General features: G+C 33.7%; 1 protein-coding gene across 3 annotated transcripts in view; it reads right to left on the reverse strand.

Moving 5' to 3' along the window:
- NAA16 (N-alpha-acetyltransferase 16, NatA auxiliary subunit) overlaps positions 1-22,914 on the reverse strand; it is a 131,230-nt gene that overhangs the window by 21,777 nt on the left and 86,539 nt on the right. For all 3 annotated transcript variants that reach the window (XM_077158367.1, XM_077158366.1, XM_077158365.1), the window contains 7 exons: positions 20,436-20,508; positions 18,157-18,326; positions 17,703-17,855; positions 9,106-9,234; positions 3,632-3,845; positions 2,529-2,722; positions 1,233-1,341 (listed from right to left, as the gene is read on the reverse strand). In XM_077158367.1, coding sequence (XP_077014482.1) covers positions 1,233-1,341; positions 2,529-2,722; positions 3,632-3,845; positions 9,106-9,234; positions 17,703-17,855; positions 18,157-18,326; positions 20,436-20,508 — 1,042 coding nt within the window. The remainder of the gene's footprint in view (positions 1-1,232; positions 1,342-2,528; positions 2,723-3,631; positions 3,846-9,105; positions 9,235-17,702; positions 17,856-18,156; positions 18,327-20,435; positions 20,509-22,914) is intronic.

Genomic DNA, 22,914 nt, shown 5'->3' on the forward strand with positions numbered 1-22,914 from the left:
AAATCTGCTCTATAACTATTTATTACAATGTACTTTGAAATTATTGCTTGTTTTATATATGTTATATTTCACAATTAAAAAATATAAAAAACAAACAACAAAGAAAAAACACCCAGTCTTTGTGGAAGGTTAAAATGGGACTCTGAGAAACAAAATTAGATCTAACTATATCCCAGAGTAATCTGGGCAAAGAATAAAAAAGCATTTGCAAAGTCCTCTTGAGGGACTGTAAGGAAATTTTCAACTCTGCCATCAGGGGAATTCTTGGTATTCTTCCAAGCAGCAAGGACAACCAATTCTATAGGCTGAATCCTGAACCTTGGGGCTCACCCCTATGAAACTTACTCCGGCAAGGGAGAAGTTAGGCCTACTGATAATTATGCCTAAGAGTCACCCCAGAGAACCTCTTTTGTTGCTCATATGTGGCCTCTTTCTCTCCTAGCCAGCTCAGCAGGTGAACCCACTTGCCTCCCTACTATGTGGGACAAGACTCCCGGGAGTATATATCTTCCTGGCAAAGTGGGACCTGACTCCCACGGATGAGCTGGGACCCGGCATCTTGGGATTGAGAAAGACTTCTTTACCAAAAGGGGGAAGAGAGAAATGAAACAAAATAAAGTCTCAGTGGCTGAGAGATTTCAACAGAGTCTACAGGCTATCCTGGAGGTCATTCTTACACATTATATAGATATCCCTTTTTAGTTTATGGTGTATTGGAGTGGCTAGAGGGAAGCATCTGAAACTGCTGAGCTGTGTTCCAGCAGCCTTGATTCTTGAAGAAGACTGTATAACTATATACTTTAACAGTGCGACTACATGATTGTGAAAACCTTGTGTCCGATGTTCCTTAAGCTTAGCCAGGGTCGGACAGATGAGTAAAAAAATAAGGATAAAAATAAATAATAGGGGGAGATAAACAGTAAAAATTAGGTAGACTGAAATATTGTGGGTCAATGAGAGGGAGGGGTAAGGGGTAGGGGATGTATGAGTTATTTTTTCTTCATTTCATTTCTTTTTTTGGAGTGATCATTCTAAAAATGATCATGGTGAAGAATATACAACTAGGTGATGATATTGTGAGCCACTGACTGTATAATATGGTTGGATTGTATGTGTGTGGATATTTCTCAATAAAAATACTTTTTAAAAAATTAGATCTAACAGAAAGATTACATTGAATATCATTTTTAATAGCATTACGGATTAAAAACTGAGCTCAAACTATGTATTACCTTTTCTAAAATATATTTCAAATGCTAACAGGTGAGTGTCAATGTTATCAGCAACAAGATTCTTAAGAGGTATAAGGAACTTGACTGCTTCTTCTAGTGGATTTTCTACCTATTTTGAAACAGAGAAGAAAATTATTTTACTTGAAAAACAGATACAAAAGCCAAATTTCCCCTAAAATGTTATATTAACACATATCGTAGATGGTTTTCTTTATAGAAGAAACTATTACCTCTAAATAAATTTAAAGTACACTGTCAATAATTTTCAAAATGGAAATAGCTATTGTATTTTTCTGATGACAAAATCAATATAATCTTATAGTTTTTTTTTAAATCCACAGAAAATCATTCTACAAATAATCAGATGGTATATAAAGTATTGAGAGTCCTTTACACTAAAACATCTAAAACATTGGAGCGAATATAGTAGCATCACATTAATGGGAAAGAAGTAATGACAATTTTAAACTTCTACTAGATTAACATCAAATATATCAGAAAGCTAAATGTGGTCCCTAAGAACTATTAACACCTTGAGAAAATTCTGAAGATGAGGTAGTATCTCTTTGTAGCTAAAACATATCTAAAAAAATCTATAAAATGCTCCCATATTTAAAAATTGTGTTTGTTTCCTATTGCTGAGGTAATAAATGTCCATATGTTTAATAGTTTAAAACAATGCAAGTTTATTATCTTGCTGTTCTGTATGTTAAAAGTCCAAACATGCGTCTCGCCAAGCTTAAAATCAAGGCATTAATTAGCAGGACCACATCTTTTTGAAGGCTAGAGCCTTCCCTAGAGGGAAGAACTGATCTAGTTGGCTTTTCCAGCTTCTAAAGACCGCCTGTATCTTCCAACCTAACAATGGTGGGTCCGTCCTTCTCAGAGGGCACCACACTGACTTCCTCTTCCACTGTTAAGACCCCCTGTGATTACACTGGGCCCACCTGGATAATCCAGGGTAATGTCCCTCTCTTATGGCCAGCTGATTCCTGCCTTAATTCTATCTTCAATTTTAATTTGCCTTTGCCTTGTAAGGTAACACTTTCACAGGTCAAGGATTTAGAAAGTAGACTTCTATGGAGGGCCATTTTTCTGCCCACCACAATAATAATTCTATGTATTATTTGCATTAGCTGCAATTTGCTTATTATAACTTAAAGGTAACTGATGTTTATCAGAATGACCATGAAATACTACAAACGATTTCTGATTTAATAACTCATGTTTATAGCCAGGAAAGAACCAAATAAAGTAAATTTTACCAATGACATAAAGTTAATAAACTCATCTTACCCTCTCTAATTTTTCAGGTATAAGTTCTTCCTTGAGACCACTGGGTTCTTCCTCTTCTTCATCTTTTTTCTTCTTCTGATTTTTTTGTTGACGTTCCCTTTCCGCATGCTTTCTCTCTTCTTCTAATTTAGCCTTTTTCTGAGCTCTTCTCTGTTTGCTAAGCATTTTCTTCAGTTCTTTGGCTGACAGGTTTTCTATAAATATCCAAATGAACCTAAATTCTACTAAGTCAGTGTTTCCATATTTCCTCATATTTCTCTGCAATACATACTGTTACTACAGTTTTCCTGGGTGGATGGTGTGAACTATATAAAAGATTTTGTTTATTCATTCCCGTATTACCAGTGACTAGCACAAAATCTGGTACAAAAAAGGTACCAGAAAATGCTGCATTGATTAAAATTAACCAATCCTAGCCCAGTTCTGCTTCCTACAGGATATATGACTTTAGGCAGATCACTTTACTTCTCTGATTTCAAGTTCCACACTGTAAAGTGGGATTGATTAACCGTGATAATATCCTCCTAGAATATTTCAGGAAAATGTGAGGTAATACATACAAATACACCTTGTGATTGCTAAACACTATTTAGGAACAAAAGAACAGAAATCTGTTTTCACTCTATTATTTCTCAAATATGCCTATTTTATAGTGAATAAAACACTGTACACATATTCTCCCAGGCATTCTCAGTTTCAATAAAATAGGTCCTAGAAGTTTTAAGAATAGTATTTTCCCTAAGGGGCTCAAAACTATTTTCAGTTACAATTTAAAAAAACCACAACAAAAGGAATTCAGCCCAAGCCCATAGACAGCTCTAGTTTCCATGAACTGGCCTTACAGATGGTAAAAATTAAATAAAATAAACTGCTAGTCATTCCAATGGGGTGATTTAGAAGCATATACAGAACATCATCCCACTGATTTAAGGGCCTCCTCATCCCCCACTTTTTACATATAAGTTATTTAATGTTAATCCATTTGTCAATACACTTTTCTACGCATCTTTTCTATATATCGTTTATGTTAGTGACATTCTAAAACTTGGTGGGTGTTACTTTTTTTTTTTTTTATCTTTTTAAGCAAATTCTTCTTCAGTTACCTGAGTTTATTTCTTGTTGTTTGTTCTCATTGGTTAAGGGATTATCATACAATTTCAAGTATATTTGAATTGCTGATCTAGCAGCTTTGAAATAGAAGGCATGTCTTCTGAGTATATCTTCTAATCTCAAAAGGTCAACGTAGGCACGAAGGGTCATTTTTCTCATGCAGTACGTATGAAAGTCAAATTGATCGTCAGTTATCTCAAAAAAATGCTTAAAAACAAAACCACAAAATTATTCCTTACCTTTATGCCAATAATATTTACTTTTAAATAGAAAATCATAAGAAGCCCCAAAAACAATTTAAACTGTCACAATTTCACATAGTTGCTCTCTTCAGGGTTAAAAACTATAAAGGACATCAAGTTCTTTTGAGTTAAGTTTGAGTTAAGTTTCTCTTCCTACAATCCATGCCCATTCCCTATGTATCATGTTTTATGATGATACTCAGCTTTTACATAATGACTCTGATGATCAAGTTATTTTTTTAAACCTGGAAATTTGTAAACATTAGTATTTTAGTTGTCATGAAATACTTTTTTTCAGTATTCCAGTAAAACTCAGCATGGCAGAGTTATACAGAGCACTAACTAAAGAATAAATACATGTAGGAGCACAAAAAAAGTCTTTTCATGTCAGACTTCTCTACTCATTTATGAGCTCTTCAAAGAAAAGCCTTGCCATCTCCACCCTCGCTGCTCAGCCCAGTTCCTAACACAGTTAAGAACTGAACATGCACAGGATTTGCCAACTCAACAGATAAGCTTCTTATCAGGCATGTGATCCTGGACAAGTCTTTTAATTTCTGAGTATCTCAATTATTTAATCTATATTAGGAATAAAGAAATCTCTGTAGCCAATTCCCTAAGATTGTTAAACGATTAAATAATAACATATACTGAAGTGCATTCTAAATAATAAAATGCTATACAAATGTACAGCACTCTGGTTTTCTCTCACAAAGTTCCCATTACCCTGCCAATATATTCCATTTCAGCAAAGATTCTTAGTCTGGAGTCTATGTATAAACAACTATAACCAGCTTTTTCCTAAGTTAAAAGCTTTCCTCAGATTTTCAAAGGGCCCATGACCCAAAAAAGGTTAAATATTAATCCCTTACATGGGAAGGAGAACGCAGATCCCCACCCACCACTTTTTACTTTGATTTTCTCCCCTACGTGCATTTTTTTCCTCTCTCTTTTTCATCCCCCTTTTTTTAGCCTCTGCGAACACATATAGAAAAATGAATGATTCTATATACCAACATAGATCAAGTTTCTACTACTTGCTTCTGCATCTTTCTTCTGTACTAGCCCCCTCTCACTGCACAGGACACATTAAGTAGCTGTCCATAATCATTTCATAATTTTAGTCATCTTAATAATTAGAAACACATAAGCAGAATCACATTAAGTACCCGAGATTTTAAGAGAAGAATTCAAAGAATTCCCCCTACACAATATGGGGGGAAAGAAATAGAAAAAAAAAATGTATATTTCACATTAGTGTATACTTATTACTTCAATGCCTTAATGATGGTATATGTTAAGACTGCATTCCTCTCCAACAATATGACAAATCAACTCACAGATAACAACATAAACTTGGTTTTATTTCTAAAAAAAAATCAAAGGATTACACAGTTTATAAAGTTGTTAGTAGTTTTCCTTAATGAAAATCAAGTTATACCTAGTAACATAAGAGTATCTTAAAATACAATATAATTGACTAAGGAAAAATGACAGTGCTAAACACATAAATGAATCATGGAACACATAAATGAGATTACAGGACTTTTTTCAGGTTGAGGAACATTTATAGGTATAAAAAAGCAGACGAGTTTTCAAAGATATTCCTAGTAGCATTGGTACACACAGATTTTAAGACAAGCCTCTGAAAGTTAAGACAGGAAGGAGCTGTATGGAAACACAAACATTTAAATCACCTCTTTATCAGTAATAGCCCACAGGCTGCCTCTCTCCAGTTAATGTCTTCCATAAACATAGGGTGACCAACTCATCCTGGTTTGCCTGAGGCTTTCCAGTTTTAGTGAAAAGCCTTTGTCCTGGGAACCCCCTCAGTTCCAAGCAAATTTGGGTGGCTGATCACCCTATAATAAGCTAAATAATGGCAGACAGGATATGGCTAGATTAAACTAGGGGAAAAAAAAGGGGGGGGGGGCTGTACTGCAGCTATGCCTTACTAATACCTCTGGTTTTGAAAGAAATGGTATACTGAAGAATCATGTACAGAAACGACTAAGTAATCCCGGGTTGTAGCTTTTTTTCTTTTAAAACATTTTATTTTGAAATAATTAACAATACAGAAGAAGTTGCAAAGGCAGTACAGAGAGGTCCCATGTACCCTTCCCTCAGTCTCCCCCAAAGGTTACGATCTATGTAACTATAGTGCAGTATCAAAACCAAGAAACTGATAGTGGTACAATGTGTATGGAGTTCTATATACTTTTATCATATGTAGTTTCATGTAATCACCAGTACAATCAAGATATAGAACTTGTCCATCACCACAGAGCTCTCCCTCCCACTATCTTAGACTGATTTTTAACCCCTAAATTAAAAAAAAAAAAAAAAAAAACCTTTATAGTCTCATGCCCTTAACTTTTTTTTTCCTTCACATTAAACACTAGGTTCCTTTTTTAAGGGGCAGGGGACATTAATTCTGCTCAAGTTGTCAAAATTTGGCTTGCATCAAAGTAAGACAAGTCAGCAAAGATATAAGAAAAGCCATTCACAGAGTGAGGTTTTCTTTAGGAATTCCTTAGTAGTCTCTCTTGGAACCCAGACTGGAGTTCCTGAATGAGACTAACAAGAACCCATACACAGAAAGGCAACTAAAAACTCTGGACTTAAGCACCTCTATCTGCTTTATAAAGAATCTGTTGTTATAAAGCATGTGTCAATTTGATAAACGTTAAGATGCATAAGAAGACTATGAGCTTCTTGCAGTTTTATCATCCGAGGTCTCATTTAAAGAGTTTCAGAAATATCTATTGGTTGCCCTATCTCAAACATAAATGACTATCCTAAAATGATGAGAAAGCCATCCCCTGAAGTTGAAAGAGAGAGAGAAAGAGACAAAGCAATTCTTAAAAAGGCAATATCGTTTAAACAATTATTCTGAATACAAGTTCATATCCAGTATTTTGAGAAAGGCTAGATTTTTATTTCTTTTTTTAAATAAAACTCAAGTTTCAAACATCAGATTGGGTTAAACTACATCTAATAAAATCCTAAAATCCTATGAAAGTGATAAAATGAAGACAAAATTTATTATTGTGCTGGGTCTACAATACTTCAAATAAAATTACTAACAGTCCACAAAAATTTGCATCCTGGCTAAAATTCCCCTCAATGAAAGAATTCTCGGATGAATTCTTGAAGGCGGAAGAAAAATGTAGCTCTATTTACAGACATTCTATTTAGAAAGTAAACTGAATAAAAATGTGAATCCGATTTTACTAAAACTATTTAAAATCTATTATAATAAATATTTGAATTCTGTAATTACCCCTAAGACCTTTCAATTATATCATTAAAATGGGAATTTTCCTTTAGACTAAAAATTAATTTTAGAAGCAGGAATCCATCCAGTCAACAAAGATTTAACCCCCATAATTCCACTAAACATTCATACATTTCTAAATACAATAGCTAGGAGAGTTGCTTATTTACTTTTAATATAAATTATCCATAATAAAAAGACTAGCTTACTAGTGGCATAATAATAAGAGTCAACTCTTCTTTTGTTTGTTTCTAATTCTTCTATTCTCATACACCCACAGCAAAACCTTAATACAGCTAAAAGTTTTTAGCAATAATTATGTAACATGCCCGAGGGTAATGATTTCTGACAGGTTTTAGTCTCTGACAGCCAAAGAGTTCTGTAAACTTTTTCTGCATAAAAGCTTCCTATTAATCTATGAAAACCCTTCATCTAAAATAATTTCTTCAACTAGAAGTAGTTCATCTGACATTATAGAATTTTCTTCCATACCACTCAACCAAAACCATTAAAACTTTTAGGGGAGGAATAATAACTTAAACAAAGCTTAAGTAATAGAAGAGCTACTCATATTCTAATAACCCTCAAAAATATTTTAAAAGACAAAGTAATATGGTCATTAATGTCAGGACTAATCAGATTTAAGTTAAAGAAGCTCACAATTATAATAATCTGAAGGATATTCCCATGTTACTTTCACAGAAACTTGATAAATTTTTACTATTATGGCCTTGCTGGAATAGGTGACCTACCAGTATCTAGCAACCTCTTTATTCAAGGAAACAATCTACTTCTCACTGAGAATAAATGTATCTTTCCTTAATAACAAGCAGAATGTTTTTAAAGTAATGGTCATGTAGAGAATGTCAAAACAAGTCACTTGTCTATGGTTTTATCACAAAAAGAATCTGATCTAAATTAGAGGAGCTATTCCATATATCAAGCAAGGGCTTTATATTTTTCAAGGAGAGGAGATAAGGATTTTTCCCACAGATACAGCCATTAAGCCTAGGCTTTAAAAGGCAAAAGAAGAAAGAAAACTAAAATAATTTTTTTAAAAACCTGGTTATTTCTAAAAGTACTAAGGTAATACTGATTCCAATACCCTTCAAAGGTCACCCCCAAGACACCTGTCTTTGGGTAACTCAGACGTTTCACATGGGAAAAAGGCCAAAGTGACTTCCCCGGTGCAGACATCAGGCTCACCTGACCACGATGCCTGTGGTTTTACACTGCGTCAGCAGGGGAACAGTGGTGCCGAGTGACCCCACAACTGAGGGTGGCTGAGGACTGCCTCAAGGGGTGCATTTGCGGCTCTTTTCCTCCTGTTGTCCATTTGGAAGGAGAGTGCTTCAGAGATGACAAAGAACAGGAAAACAAAAATTCACACAAAGGAAAAGAAAAGTCCCCTCACTAAACCTTTTTAAAGCATGGAACAGTAAGGACTTCACACACATAATCCTAAAAGCAAATAATAAAATAAGCCTGTCAACTAACTGGTCACAGATTGCTGTACAAAGTACTGAAAGTGAGAACAAATATCCAGGAAGACAAACTGGAGAGAGGCTGGCTGCAGACCAGATCCTGACATAAAGAGGAAAGAAGTTGCCATCAGCTTGTGAGTCCTTCTAGTCTAGTGATGAAAATCAAATAATGGACCAATTAGAGAAAAGCAATTTTGAATTTATATTAACAACAATGGTTTGCTAAATCAATCTTTTTCCTTCTTCCTTCAGACAAAATATAGACACGTAAAAATCACAAAAATTTGAGGATCAAGAAAAGCAAACATTTATTTACAACTTCTGAACATTTAAAGGGTAAGATCAAGAATTTTCTTTCACAATGAAGCTTCCAAAGTAGTTAGAAGAGGCAGATGACCCCATGTAGAAATGTATTTTTTTATCATCTCACAGGAAAAATTAAAGTCAGAATTTTAACAACTTACCCTTTCTACCTCATGGCATTTTTTCAAGGCATCCCCATATTTCCCCAAACGCTGATAAGCTGAAATACACTCTGTCTGAAACCACATACACTGCATTTCATTTAGATTTTCCATGGCAGATGTTCCTTCCTGAAATGGAAGCAATCATAACTACAGCAAGCAATGAAACAGATCCTTACAAATGTTTTTCATTTTCTCTTTTATAACTATGGCTATAAATATTATTAAGACAATAAATAGGAATCAGCAAATATATCAACGTTTCCAAAAGGATTCTACTGCAGGCCATGGTGGCTCAGCAGCCAGTGTTCTCGCCTTCCATGCCGGAGACCCGGGTTCAATTCCCGGTGCCTGCCCATGGAAGGAAAAGAAAAAAAAACATATTCAAAAGGATTCTACTGATTTTAAATTACATAACATCCCATTTATCCAGCTCTGTTGAAGTATTCAACACTGTATTTAAAAACACACACAACTGCAGATTACCAAAGCCTAGTTCTTAAGCACCAAAGCTTTTGAACAATTAAAGAAAGTAATCTATGAAGTATTGCCTACATTCTGCCTTTTAAGCAAAAACTACTTAACCCTTCCTTGCTGAGTCAGGATCACTACTGTGTACATTCATTATTGTATAGCTCCAAACCTGCTTTTCAGTTTCCCAGTCTTTTGTCTACACAGTAGGCTATCACTTGTCACTTTCCTAGAATCACCTGTTTCATGTCAAGTCTTCTGTCTACTTTGCAGTGGGCCGACAAAAAACCAAATAACTGAATTTGTTAAAAATATTTGTTAATCCAGCTCAGTGAGAACACTGAGAGGAGTGTAGACATAAAGTACATAATTTTAGTCTAGAGTACTAACACAGTTTAGGAGAGTTGTTTTAAATATATTTTGTGTAATCTCAGGAAGACTGAAAAGGTATATTTAAACAAATCATTTCAGTCATCAGTTATTTTTATGCCCCTCTTTTGTGTTAGATTAATTTTCAGAACTTTCATTTAAAGTATAAAACTGGCTATAACTGAGTGAATAAAATTATAGGAGTATTTTATTTCTTCATACTTGCCTTTATTTTTTTATTTTAACATTTGTTCCCCCTATTATTTATTTTTAATCCATATGTTTTACTCATCTGTCCATAAGGTAGATAAAAGAAGCATCAGACACAAGGTTTTCACAATCCCAAAGTCACATTGCAAAATTTGCCTTTATTTTTTATTTATTTTTTGATAACCACATTTTTACCATAAGTCTACATTATTTTTAGTTTTGAAGTCATTCTTTGGGGCAGGCCACGGTGGCTCAGTGGTAGACCCGGATTTGATTCCCGGTGCCCGCCCATGTAAAAAAAAAAAAAATCATTCTCTGGTGCCAGGAAAAAAGAACTGCTGGGTAATGGCAGAGACTAAGGCTGAAGTACTGGTAAACAGCACTGAGGAGGAGCAGGCCCTCACAGCAGATGAGGAACTGGCTGTCCAGAAGCATGAACAGAGACTGAGAAAATTCCGGGAGATACCTGAAGCAGAATGAAGCTCGAAAATTAAATCACCAGGAAGCTGTGGATGAAGATAAAAGACTTAAATTACCCACAAACCAGGAAGCTTAAAAAGCTCATTTGGAGCAGGAATTAAATTTCAGGAAGAAGAAAAGAAAAAACAACGTGCAGCAAAAGGGGAATTGACAGGATGATCATAGATTTGGAGAAGCAAATTAAAAAAACGAGACAAATACAGCCAGAGATGTTCTTATAACAACGATGCAGATACTGACTACATTAATGAAAGGAATGCTAAATTCAACAAGGAAGCAAAAAGATTCTATGAGAAATATACAGCTGAAATTAAACAGAACTTGGAAACAGGAACAACTATTCAGTCTCCCTCAGGAACTTCTGAGAAACAGGAAGGGGAGGAAAATACCACCACCAAATTATACCAAGAAACCACAACCGTTTCTTTTTCTTTGAAACTTGTAGTCTATCAATGTCTGTATTTTCATGCTTATATATTTCTGATCATGTACTTGTTTCAGAAAAATGTGCCTTATATTTCTGTGTTTAATGTGAGAAACCTGTTGGGTTTAAAATTTTTAGCTACAAACATGTAAATTGTCATAAGTTGTCAGTCCTGAAATCTGTCATACATTGGACTTGACCTAGAGTCGAACCCTTCACAGAAGGGGTGCTAAACTAATATCAATTTTCTTTCAAGCTATGGTAGACAGTGAAAGAAAGTAAGGTGGCAGCATCTACCAGAAATTCATCCTACACCATTCTCCCCGGAAACCAACACAATTACAAATGGTTGCCTCTCCCAAGCTCTGCCCATGCCTCAGGTGCATTTTATCTCCTGACTATCAGGGCAGCCAGAGGGGATAGTAGACTCTTTAAATGCCATCTTTCAAAAAGCAGTACACTTGGAAGAAAGTTAAGAAATAAAGACAAGTTAAAATATTAATATTGTATATGAATACATATAATACAATTTAATAAGGATAAAAGTCAAATTGGAATGTAAGCTTTACTTTAATATGCATTTAAGGCCTTTTATTTTCTACATAATATAAACTGTAGCTAAAGAATTTTATATTCTATATAAACTGTAGCTAAAAAAAAAAAAAGTCATTCTTTGGGTACAAGGATGGTTCAGAGGTAGAATTCTCATCTTCTTGCAGGAGACCCAGGTTCAATTCCTGGACCATGTACCCAAAAGAAAAAAAAAGTCATCCTATGATACGAACCTCGGGGAAATTATGTGGTACAAAATAAGCCAGAAACAAAAGGAAAAATATTGTATGGTTTTTTTTAGAAAATACTTATAAGAAACTTGGGGCCTAGACTGGAAGCTCTTATAGCAGTCACATTTAGTCCAGAGTCGTAATGTTATTTCTAGATTTTGAGATGCTGTGCTATATATGTATAACCTGCATCTACCTGGAACTCTGGCTACCCGTGTGACACCCTTATGATTCAGAGTTCTGCAGCTCTGACAGTCAACATTGCCACATACAACAAATGTTTAATCAAAAAAGAGATCAGGCTTCAATTAGAGATAAGAATGAAGCCAATCTGGTTGGGATCAACATAAATTAGAATCATATATTTCTAAGGAGTAAGGATGACATGGCCAATATTTTAGAACTTCACCTACTGTCATGAAACCAAAAGGAAGAGAGTTTTATTTTGTCCCAAACCTAAATTTTCTGGAGCACATAATCTAACTCCATTTGCCAGGACGGCTCATTTAAATAACCCAAATACATGGAGCCCAAAATGGGAATGAAAGTTTGTAATTCTATATAGCTTAATTATAATATCATCCCAGATGATATCTGATGCATCCCAGATTATGTTGGGCAGATAATTAAAAAGTACTGGCAAAGTTCCTTGACGGACTGGAGAAAAAAATAGGGAACTATTAAATTTTCCCACCTGAGAAACCCTGGATACTCTACCAAACATTAAGGACTCCCAAATCAGTAGGCCACGTCCTCAATCTTGACGTTTGCTCTTATGAAACTTATTTCAATAGTGCAGAAGCTAAACCTACCTATAGTTATGCCTAAGAGTTATTTTCAGAAAATCTCTTTTGTTGCTCAGAGTGGCCTCTCTCTGGGGTCGAGAATAGGAAGTACAAATTATGCTTAATTTGTACAGGATTTCTAATCAGGGTGATTGTAAATGTTTGGAAATGAGTAGTGGTGATGGTAGCACATGATTGTGAGCACAATTAACAACACTGAATTATGTTGGTGAATGTGGCTGAAAGGGGAAGTTCTGGGTCATGTATCTTACCAGAAGGAAAGTAAGAAGATTAAAACACTGGACTATACAATACAGTGAACCCTGTTGTGGACAGCAGACTGTGGTTAACATAACAAGTAAAAGAATGCTCTTTCATGAATTATAAGAAATGCATGGCACTAATACAAGCTGTTAATAAGAGTGGTATATAGGGAAAAATACACCTAAAGTAAACTATGGATTATAGTTAATAGTAATATTTTAATACACTTTCAGCAAAGTAACAAAATACCACTCTAACACAAAATGTCAACAATAGGGGGGTATATTGGAACACTGTATTTATGTGACTTTTCTGTGAACTTAAAACTTCTCTAACTAAAAAAATATATATGCTAAGTGAAAGAAATCTGGTGTGAAGTATTACACACTGTATGATTCTGTTTATATAAAATGTAAATATATATAAAGCTATACAGACAAACAGATTAGTGGTTATGTAGGGATGGGGATGGATAGCAGGATTGAAAGGTGACTGCTAAGCAGTATGGGGTTTTCTTTTTGAGGAAATGAATATCTTCTAAAATTGACTATGGTGATGAATGCGCAATTCTATGAATATACTAAAAGCCACTGACTGTATACTTTGGATAGATTGTATGATATGTTATTGTATCTCAATAACACTGCTTTAAAAAAAAGAAAAAGAAATCTGCAAGAAGGAAGTATGAGCATTTAACTCATTTACCAGCAAGCAGTTATAAAATGTTTATTGATGGACATTAGAAATTTCTGTCCTTTGGCTCACCGTGCTATCCCTAGACTTCCTTGGCCAATGAAAGAGTATGGCTAAACTGAACAAACTTTCTGTATCACCTAGCATGGTGACCAGTCACATGTGGATGATTGGAAGCAACGATGATGAGTAAACTGAACCACTGAATTTCGTGACTACTCTCCTCAAACAGCCAAGTACTTTCACCTTCCTTCTTATTGTCTTGTGCCTTTTAACAGCCCCTTTTTAAACTTATCCTAAGTTTCTTTTTTTCAACAGTCACTGGTTTAACTCGAGTTTTATATGCTCACTTTTAATTGTACCTTACTTCTAATCTCTACCTTAACCTCCTTAACTTTTTTTAACCTTAACTTTTTCTTTAAAAACGTCATTGCTAACAAATGCTAAAATAAATTTAGTCTGAAATGCTAGTGATCAATGAAAGTAAGGGGTAAGGGATATGGTAGGTATAATGCTTTTTTTTTCTTTTCTGTTTTCGTTTTATTTCTTTTTCTGGTAATTTTTATTTTTTTTATTTCTTTTTCTGAATTGATGCAAATGCTCTCAGAAATGATGAATATGCAACTAAGTGATGATATTGTGAATTACTGATTATATATGTTGGTGTTTTATTTGGTTTGTTAAATTTTTTTAAATTAATAAATTAAAAATAAAAATGTCATTGCTTTCATATCTATTCCTTGTACTCTCTTAATTTTCAAAAGTACAATGACTCTCTGAAACATCAGTGTTACCCTAATCCCTGTCCCAGCATGTGACTGGTCCCTCCTGGGTGGGGAGACCCCGACCACAGGAGTCCAGCTCTGCAGTGTGCCTCACTGTGGGCAAAGGTGTGGGTGGGGGGTGGGGTTCCACCCCTTCCCTGTCCCTGCCCCTCCCTCGCTATTGTTTGTGCTTTCCCAAGAGTAAAATTATGGGCCCTGGGGCCCTCCCCACTCTCAGGACCACTTATTTATACTAAAGTCCCCTGTTTTCACACACAAACACATACACACTCACATCACTGTTTTGTTGTCTATTCCTTATATTCTTTTATTTTCAAAAGTGTGATAAAGTGGCAAAGGCCACCACATTATTTATTTTACAATCAAAGAGGAGTCAATTAATCTCTTTAGAGCCTAAATTACCTTGTTAAAAAATGTCAGGTAAACACCTGTTTAAATTAAGTTCCTATATAAACTTAGACAGTGTTACTATTTTCCTAATTGAATTTTTATTTCCTAACACCCATAATTCTTGCTAATACTTTCCCCTAACATGTCATCTGTCACTTCACATCTGCTGTGGATCCTTCGGCATCTGAGTTTCAGAAACACTAGTCACTTTGGAGTCTGCTCCTATTACATAAATCTGGCCTGACTTAACACAAGAACATGTATTTTAGAGATGCAGTTTAGAGTCAAACATGCCTGAGCTATAAATGATATACTAGACAGGTGACTCTAAAAACATTTTTCAATTGAAATTTGGGGATAATAATATCTCAAAGATTGTTCAGATTAAATGAAGTAGTGTATATAAAGTAATTAGCTCAGTGCTTAGTAAGTATTAGGGTCACTTTTCTATTTTCCCTGACAAATGGCAAAAACATTATTAGCATTATTCTAAATAATGGAAAGAAGTAGCTAGACAGGTTCAGATAAGAAATTCCTTTTTATGATAAGAAAAGCAGGAAAAGTAGTAGCTATTAACGAAAATTTAATATATTTATAACATACCATGATAATGCTTCATAATGTCAGACTTCCACATTTTTGCAAAGCTGATAGGTACAAAATACTATCTTAGCATTTTAATTTGCATTTCTCTGATTATTAATAAAGAAATCTTTTCTTGGCCATTCCATTTTCTACTTTGATGTACTGCCTACTCATATCCTTCACCCATGTTTGTACAGTCTTGTCTTTTTTTTCACTGAGTTTTTAATTTTTCTGTGTTTACATGTTTCTATGACATCATTCTTGCAGACAGTTAAATTTGCACAAAGTTCAAATTATTCTGTGGCTTCTGAATTAAAGGGATATTTCAATAAACTCGTAGATACAACTACAATCTAGATAACATTTTAAGGAAGGTGGTATATTGGCACTGTTTCAACAACAGATTAGCATCACAGACCACAGTGGTATTTTCACCCTAAATAACTGGTAAAAACCAGCACTAAAGCCCTCCACTTTCTATGTAATTTTGTGCTAGTTTGAAAGGATGTTTGTCCCCTAGAAAAGCCATGTTTTAATCCTGATCCTATTTTTTAAAGGCAGCCATTTCTTCTAATCCCTGTTTAGCCTTGTATGTTTGAAACTGTAATTAGATCATCTCTCTGGAGATGTGATGTAATCCAGAGTGGTTGTTAAACTGGATTAGGTGATGGCATGTCTCTACCCCATTAGGGTGGGTCTTGATTAGTTCCTGAAGTCCTATAAAAAAGGAAACATTTTGGAGAATGAAAGCAATTTGGAGAGAGCAGAGAATGCTGCAGCACCACAAAGCAAAGAATCCATGAGCCAGAGACCTTTGGAGATGAAGAAGGAAAACGCCTCCCAGGGAGCTTTATGAAACTGGAAGCCAGGAGAGAAAGTTAAAAGATGATGCCGTGTTCGCTATGTACCTTCCAGATGAGAGAGAAGCCCTGACTGTGTTCGCCATGTGCCTTCTCACTTGAGAGAGAAACCCTGAACTTCATTGGCCTTCTTGAACCAAGGTACCTTTCTCTGAATGTCTTTGATTGGACATTTCTATAGACTTGTTTTAATTGGGACATTTTCTCGGCTTTAGAACTATAAACTAGGAACTTATTAAATTCCCCTTTTTAAAAGCCATTCCATTTCTGGTATATTGCATTCCGGCAGCTAGCAAACTAGAACAAATGTACACTTGGATACATAAATTATTTATCCCAAAGTATTTAAATTAAAACTTGGGTACCAAACTTGCAAAAATGGTTTCCTGACTATGTCTCAACATCACATTCAAAGTGCATTATATAACAATTTCAAGTGAGTTCTTTAGAAATTGTTTTTTTGTCATATGGATTGGAAATATCTTCTTCCAGCTCTATGGCTCATCTTTTCACTCTGCTTATGCTTACTTTTTGTTAGATGTGAATTTTATACTTTAATATAGCCAAGTTTATCAATTATACTCTTACAACTTTAAGCTTTAGTGAGAAATACTTCAAAACACAAAGCCCTGAAGATAAAATCCTGCATTTTCTTCTGAAAGTTTGAAAGGTTTGCTTTCCATATTTAGATTTTTAATTCATCTGGAATTGATCTGTGTGTAGCATAAGACAGGGATCACATTTTATTTTTTCAACATAAGTAACTAATTGTCCCAGCAACATCTTCTCTGTTTTTTTAAAGTATCTCTGGCTATTTATCAAATTGTCAAATACGATTTGTTCATTGATTTCTGAACTTCCTATTCTATTATATTCTTATTATATTAGTCTATTTATATTCTTACCAATAAACATGTATTATTTTATACTCTAAGAGAAAGTCTAAGTGGAAAGGGATAAGAAAGACAGGGAAAGGAATAGAACAGATGATTAGCCCAATAACTACAGAGAAATTAAATTCCAGAATGTCTAATAGATCTACACAGAAAGAACTATGGAATTTCTGAAGTAAGACACTATAAAAAAGAAAACATTAAAAAGTAGTCAGATATTGTGAGTCACTGATTGTATACCATTATGAAATGCTTGTATGTTAAGAATGTTTGTGTGTTTCTATGTTGTTTTATTAATAAAAATTTTTTTTTAAAAATTAGTCAGAATACAGAAGAATTTGGAATGTACTAAAGGCATTTAATTACCTTTGTATCAAGCTATTTTACTCCTGATATTGCTTTTTAACCATTCCTCTTCCAGAAACACACACACACTCTCATAAAACCACAGTAAGAAACCATACTTAGTATATAAGTTAAATGGGATTTTAAAAAATTACAATGATGAATTCTTAAGGAACTTTAGTGACAAACTTCACAAATCATCATAGAAATTACATTTAGTATTACTAAATCAGACAATTACATGCTCATGTACATTCCTACCCTTGTGAACTTGGAGCACATTTCTTCTGCTTCTTTTACCATATTTGCTCGAAGCATGTATTTTGCACATTTGGAATTGATGAATCTATCAGCTGTGTCCAAAGACTGTGCCTCATCCATCCACTTTGCAGCTTCTCTGAGATTGCCTATATGCTAAAAGAGGTGAAAGCATTAAAGAAATAGCAGTTAATAAGCAAGAGAATATGAGTGCAATATAAACAGGAAAAAAATGATAAAGACAAATTAGATATTTGGCAATATTTCTATCAAATTTATCTAGATACATTTGATAGATTACAATTCACATTTAGTAAGAGCTGAATCAACTAACATTAATTACACAATTATCTAACGTAAAGTTCCTTAGGGTTATTACAGTATTAGTAAGAGCGGGCTAAGGGTTCTTAACCTGCCTGAATTCTTCATATATTCAAAAAAATCGCTAAAATTTTACCTTGTAAATTTTTGCTTTCATATAGAATAATTCTATTAAAGTTGGAGTACTAGCAATTGCAGCATTAATATAATCCAAAGCCAAAGAATATTGTCCAAGTTTATCAAAATGCTGTGCCAAGAAATATCGAACCCACAGTAATGTCGTTGGCGGTTCCTTTTCCCCGTTTTCTGCAAACAAATATAAAATTATTACAGGGAAGGATAAGTAGAGCAAGGTAGACTTTCCCTCACCATTGCATAACGAAATTACTAATAAATTTTATTATGATAAATAGTAAAAACGTAGCAAAAATGACAAATTTCAACAGAAAGAGGTATAACTTTATGCCATAGTTAAAACAGTGGCAGTCAAGCAAAAAAAACAAGATTTTGTTGCACTAGGCCTCTAATCTTTACCCCACTCCAAAGAAACAGCACCAAGGAAAGAAGGTAAAACAATCTAATTCTGTGAATTCTCAGACTAAGAGCATAAGATGGCAGCTCAGGAAAAATGAAGGAAAAAAATTTGGAAGAAAGATGTCCCTAACTACCACTACAAGATTTTAGTAGAGACAAAAATTGCTGAGTCCTAACATTTTGGGGGCCTCCACACTAAACCAGGGAAATCCAAAGGTGAAGGGTATGACCCAAAGGAAGGATGATACACCTCTAACTAGGTGGAATTAACCCTATGTGAAAAAACAATCTAAGAGGAGAGCTCACAACCAAAGTCCTCTAACAAAGGTGAACTTTCAAACTACACAAGAATACATAAAGAAATACCAAGACCTCAAAATGGATTTCAGAAAACAAAACGTTCAGGTATAAAGTAAGATGGAAAGGGAGGAAAGGATAATTTATCCACGTTCTATCAGATCAAAGAGAAGGTTCTCCTCAACTAGCTGCCCAAATGGCATGAAGACAATACAAATACTATAATATAAATTTTTAAAAAATTAATAATACAGGCAGAGTCAAACATTTATCCTGGTCTTCTTACATAAACTGCACTTCAAAGAAACCGAACATTTGGTATGAGAAACTTCTTCCGTAGAAGAAGAATCTGAGCTAATAAATGTGGAAGAAATGATTATTAGAAGGAAATGAGGGACCTAGGCAATGATCATCAATGGCTGCTAACATCATTACATCAGACTCAGGAGAATCAGGCTGATTTCCTATTGCCTCAATCTCTAAGTAACGCAATAAGTACAAAGCATCATCTATGAAGTATTCAAATGGAACCAGAATCTAATCAAGTCTGTAAATCTAACACCAAGTTGCCAAGAAACATGGATAAAGAAATATGTAAAATGATACCACATGCTGGCAATCTGCCAAATCCAGAATACAGGATATTCTATAAGAAAAATGACCTTTCAAGAAATAAATGGCAATTTTAAAAAGGTAGGAAGGTTGCTGCGCTAGATTCAAAGAGCATTAGAGACATAAACAATCAAATGTGAAGTCTGGATCTTTAATTTGTTCCAGATTCAAATAAACCAACAAGGCAAAGATAATTTTTTAGATAACTGGAAAAAAATTAATGTGGACCAGGTATGAGATGATATTATATTAGAGTCAATTTTGTGACAGACTGTATTGTGGGTATGTTTGGTTTTTTTAAGCATTTGAAAACTTATAGATACATTCTAAGATATTTATAGGTAAAACAATATGTCTAAAACTTGCTCTAAAAAAATCCCAGAAAAGTGGGCAAAAGAAACTTCAATTAAGACTGGCAAAGTTTTATAATGACAGAAGCTCAGTGATGAGAACAAAAGGGTTCATTATTCTGTTTACTTCTGTGTATATTATTTTATTATGACATTTTAAAAAACTAACAAAAAGAAAAGAACAATACACGTTAAAGATGAAGAACCCAGACCAGTGTGCATAGCCGAAAGTATTCTCAAGTTTTTCCCTAAATTAGGTTGGTTGATTTACATATGCCTATACAAATATAGAAAGGATCAAATAATACAAAGTAACAAAATTGAACAGAATTAAAGGTTCAGGAAAAGATGTTCTGCTATAAATTAACTGCATGATCATGGGCAAGTAACTCAATTTCTCAAGCCATTATCACAAGATAATGGAAATTTCTAATGAAATAAATTTAATAAAAATTTAAAATAAAATTAAAGAAATTTTACTTAAATAAATTAACTAATTCAAAAGCTATTTAATAAGAAGTAATCATGTACCATGCATAAAATAAACATAAAATTACTGTAAGGAATTAAAAAGAGATTGATGTTGGTAGTAAAATTCTAATTCAGTCTAATTTAAACTTACCATAAAGACTAAAAAAGTCACATGTTTTAAGAGAGCCTTCATAATTAGTAACGAGTTCCTGGATTACAGAAACCTGTTAAAGAAACAGTTTTAAAATGTAATAATGTTTTACTGAAGGTATTTATTTTTGGTTATTATAAATTAAAACATTCAGGTTTAGAAAACATTACACAGCTTATTTCAGAATTAATTAAACTATTACAAGGGCCTCTGTTTTTTCCCACCTAACATGAACACTCTTTTATATGGGGGAAAGTAAGAAAAAATACAGAAAATGGACAACTGCATTAGGACTCTGAGGTTTTAAAGGGCAAATTATCACTAGTTACTACAAAATCTTTTTTTTGCCAATAAACAATCTGTATAAGTACAGTTAATGTATGTATTTGCATTTTGCTTCCTGATTTATTATATAAACAATGTAAAGTGATTATATAAATATTAATAAATACCTGTGAGATAGATAAATATATACATATTCAAATTTTCTAAAAAGTCATTCATTAATTACATAATATATAAATAATATAAATTATCCAATTTATACAGAGTTGGAAAGAGATAATCTGAATAAATTCCTAACTTGATATTTAAACGATTTTTTGTTACTACTCATCAATCACTTTAACTGACACATCTGCATTTCCAAGCTATGCTCAGATGGGACTGAAATATTACAAATTAAGCTGGAATGAAAGCAGGAAATGAAGAGATAAAAATGCAACATGACAGAAGTAAAAAAGGCAGGTACGCATATAAGGCTTTAATGCCTTATGCATCATAACTGTTAACAACCAGTTGGAAAAAAGAACCTTTTTTGTGAACTTCAAAAAAAAAAAAATGTAAAAAGTGAAGGAAAATCGTTAAAATGTTTTTTTCTATGCTGAAATGTAGGTGTCACAATTTCATTCTTTTCTACATCTCTTGATATCACAGCACCATTTGCTTTTTCTTTCTTTTTTTTTTGTTTGGAGTGCATGGGCCAGGAATCCAACCACAGTCTTCTGCAAAGCAGGTGAGAATTCTACCACGTAACCACCCAGGTACCCCTCTGAGTTATTACAATGCACACTAGAGTTTAAGAGCTACTGACTTAAAATGCTGCTCCCATATTTTTTTATGGTAATAGACCTTTTTAACCTACCACATGCAATACCACAATCACCAATCTCATTTAGAATATCCTTTTTCCAGGCTTGGAAATCGAGCAATCAAATTGTTCAACTTGTGGAAGCAAATATTTTTTTCATGAATTTACAATGCCATCTACTGGCAGTTGTAAAATCTAAAGCGAGAGAGCTTTTAAACAAAGGTTTACCTTTGTACCTCTAGAGTAAAACAGATTCTTTTTAAAAATTAGTTTTAATACCCAAAACAAGCACAGCAAAACACATACTGATGGTTCACATAGTCCTCATAAGGAAATAAACACTACTGAATAAACAGATCTCACCATCAGAACTTGAAAAAAAAAGGTTTTATTAAAGATCAACTTAAGGCAATATAAAGTCTACTATGTAATTTCCTAAATAAAAATCTACAAAGAATACTGGACTTCCGGTTCATTAAGGCATACTTCTTGAATCCCAAAAGCTTACATTATGTCACTTCTAACTCAGAAGTAAGTGACAATTTAATTTTCGGCTATTAAAGGTAGTCTATAAGGAATTTTATGCTAAGATAAAAGCATCCATTTCAATGTTTACCTTTCAATTACATCTCAGAGAGTACATTCAACTCTTTCTTGTAAAACTTTAATACATAATGGCTATTCTTCCTGATAATATTAAACCATTGCCAATTTAAAATCAAGAGCACAATGAAAACTTAAAGCTTCGAAATGGGCTTTAATCATACAGGCAAATTTTCTACAGATTGAAATAATTTCCAACTTCAATCACCTTTTCCTGATTTATATACTTTGTTCTAACACAGTTATATATGATTGGAATTGAAGCATATATCCTGATCTAATATATTGTTTCATTAACAAAATGTAATCAGAGTAAAATACAGTAATTAATATAATTTCCCGGAGTACTGTCCTTGACCAGCTTTTCTTACATGAGTTAAAATAACTCTTTATTAACTTTAAAGACAAAATCCCAAAGTACCATATCTGGTACATAGTTTGCCACAATACAGATAAAAAATTATAGGTTTAAATACAACTAAAAATTTCTTTTTTTTAACTGATATTAGAAAACTAAGCACAATAGTTTATCAACAAGGAGGAAATTGCTGGATTAATTTCCAATTAATGCACAATTAGTAGTGATAATTATGGTTAAACAGTTACAGAGCTAAGTCATCCAAGAACAATGTCAAGAAAATGAAAATAAGTTATAAACGTTTTATCCTTCCTCTGATTTTCTCGTAGGGAGAGAATGTGAGATGGTGTGACCATCTTTTCTAAACCAAGCACTTTACAAACTTTATCACTTAATTGAAACACCATCAACCCTTGAAGTATTTTCCC

This window comes from Tamandua tetradactyla, chromosome 4 (genome assembly GCF_023851605.1).
Source record: "Tamandua tetradactyla isolate mTamTet1 chromosome 4, mTamTet1.pri, whole genome shotgun sequence".
In the NCBI taxonomy this organism is placed as follows: domain Eukaryota; kingdom Metazoa; phylum Chordata; class Mammalia; order Pilosa; family Myrmecophagidae; genus Tamandua; species Tamandua tetradactyla.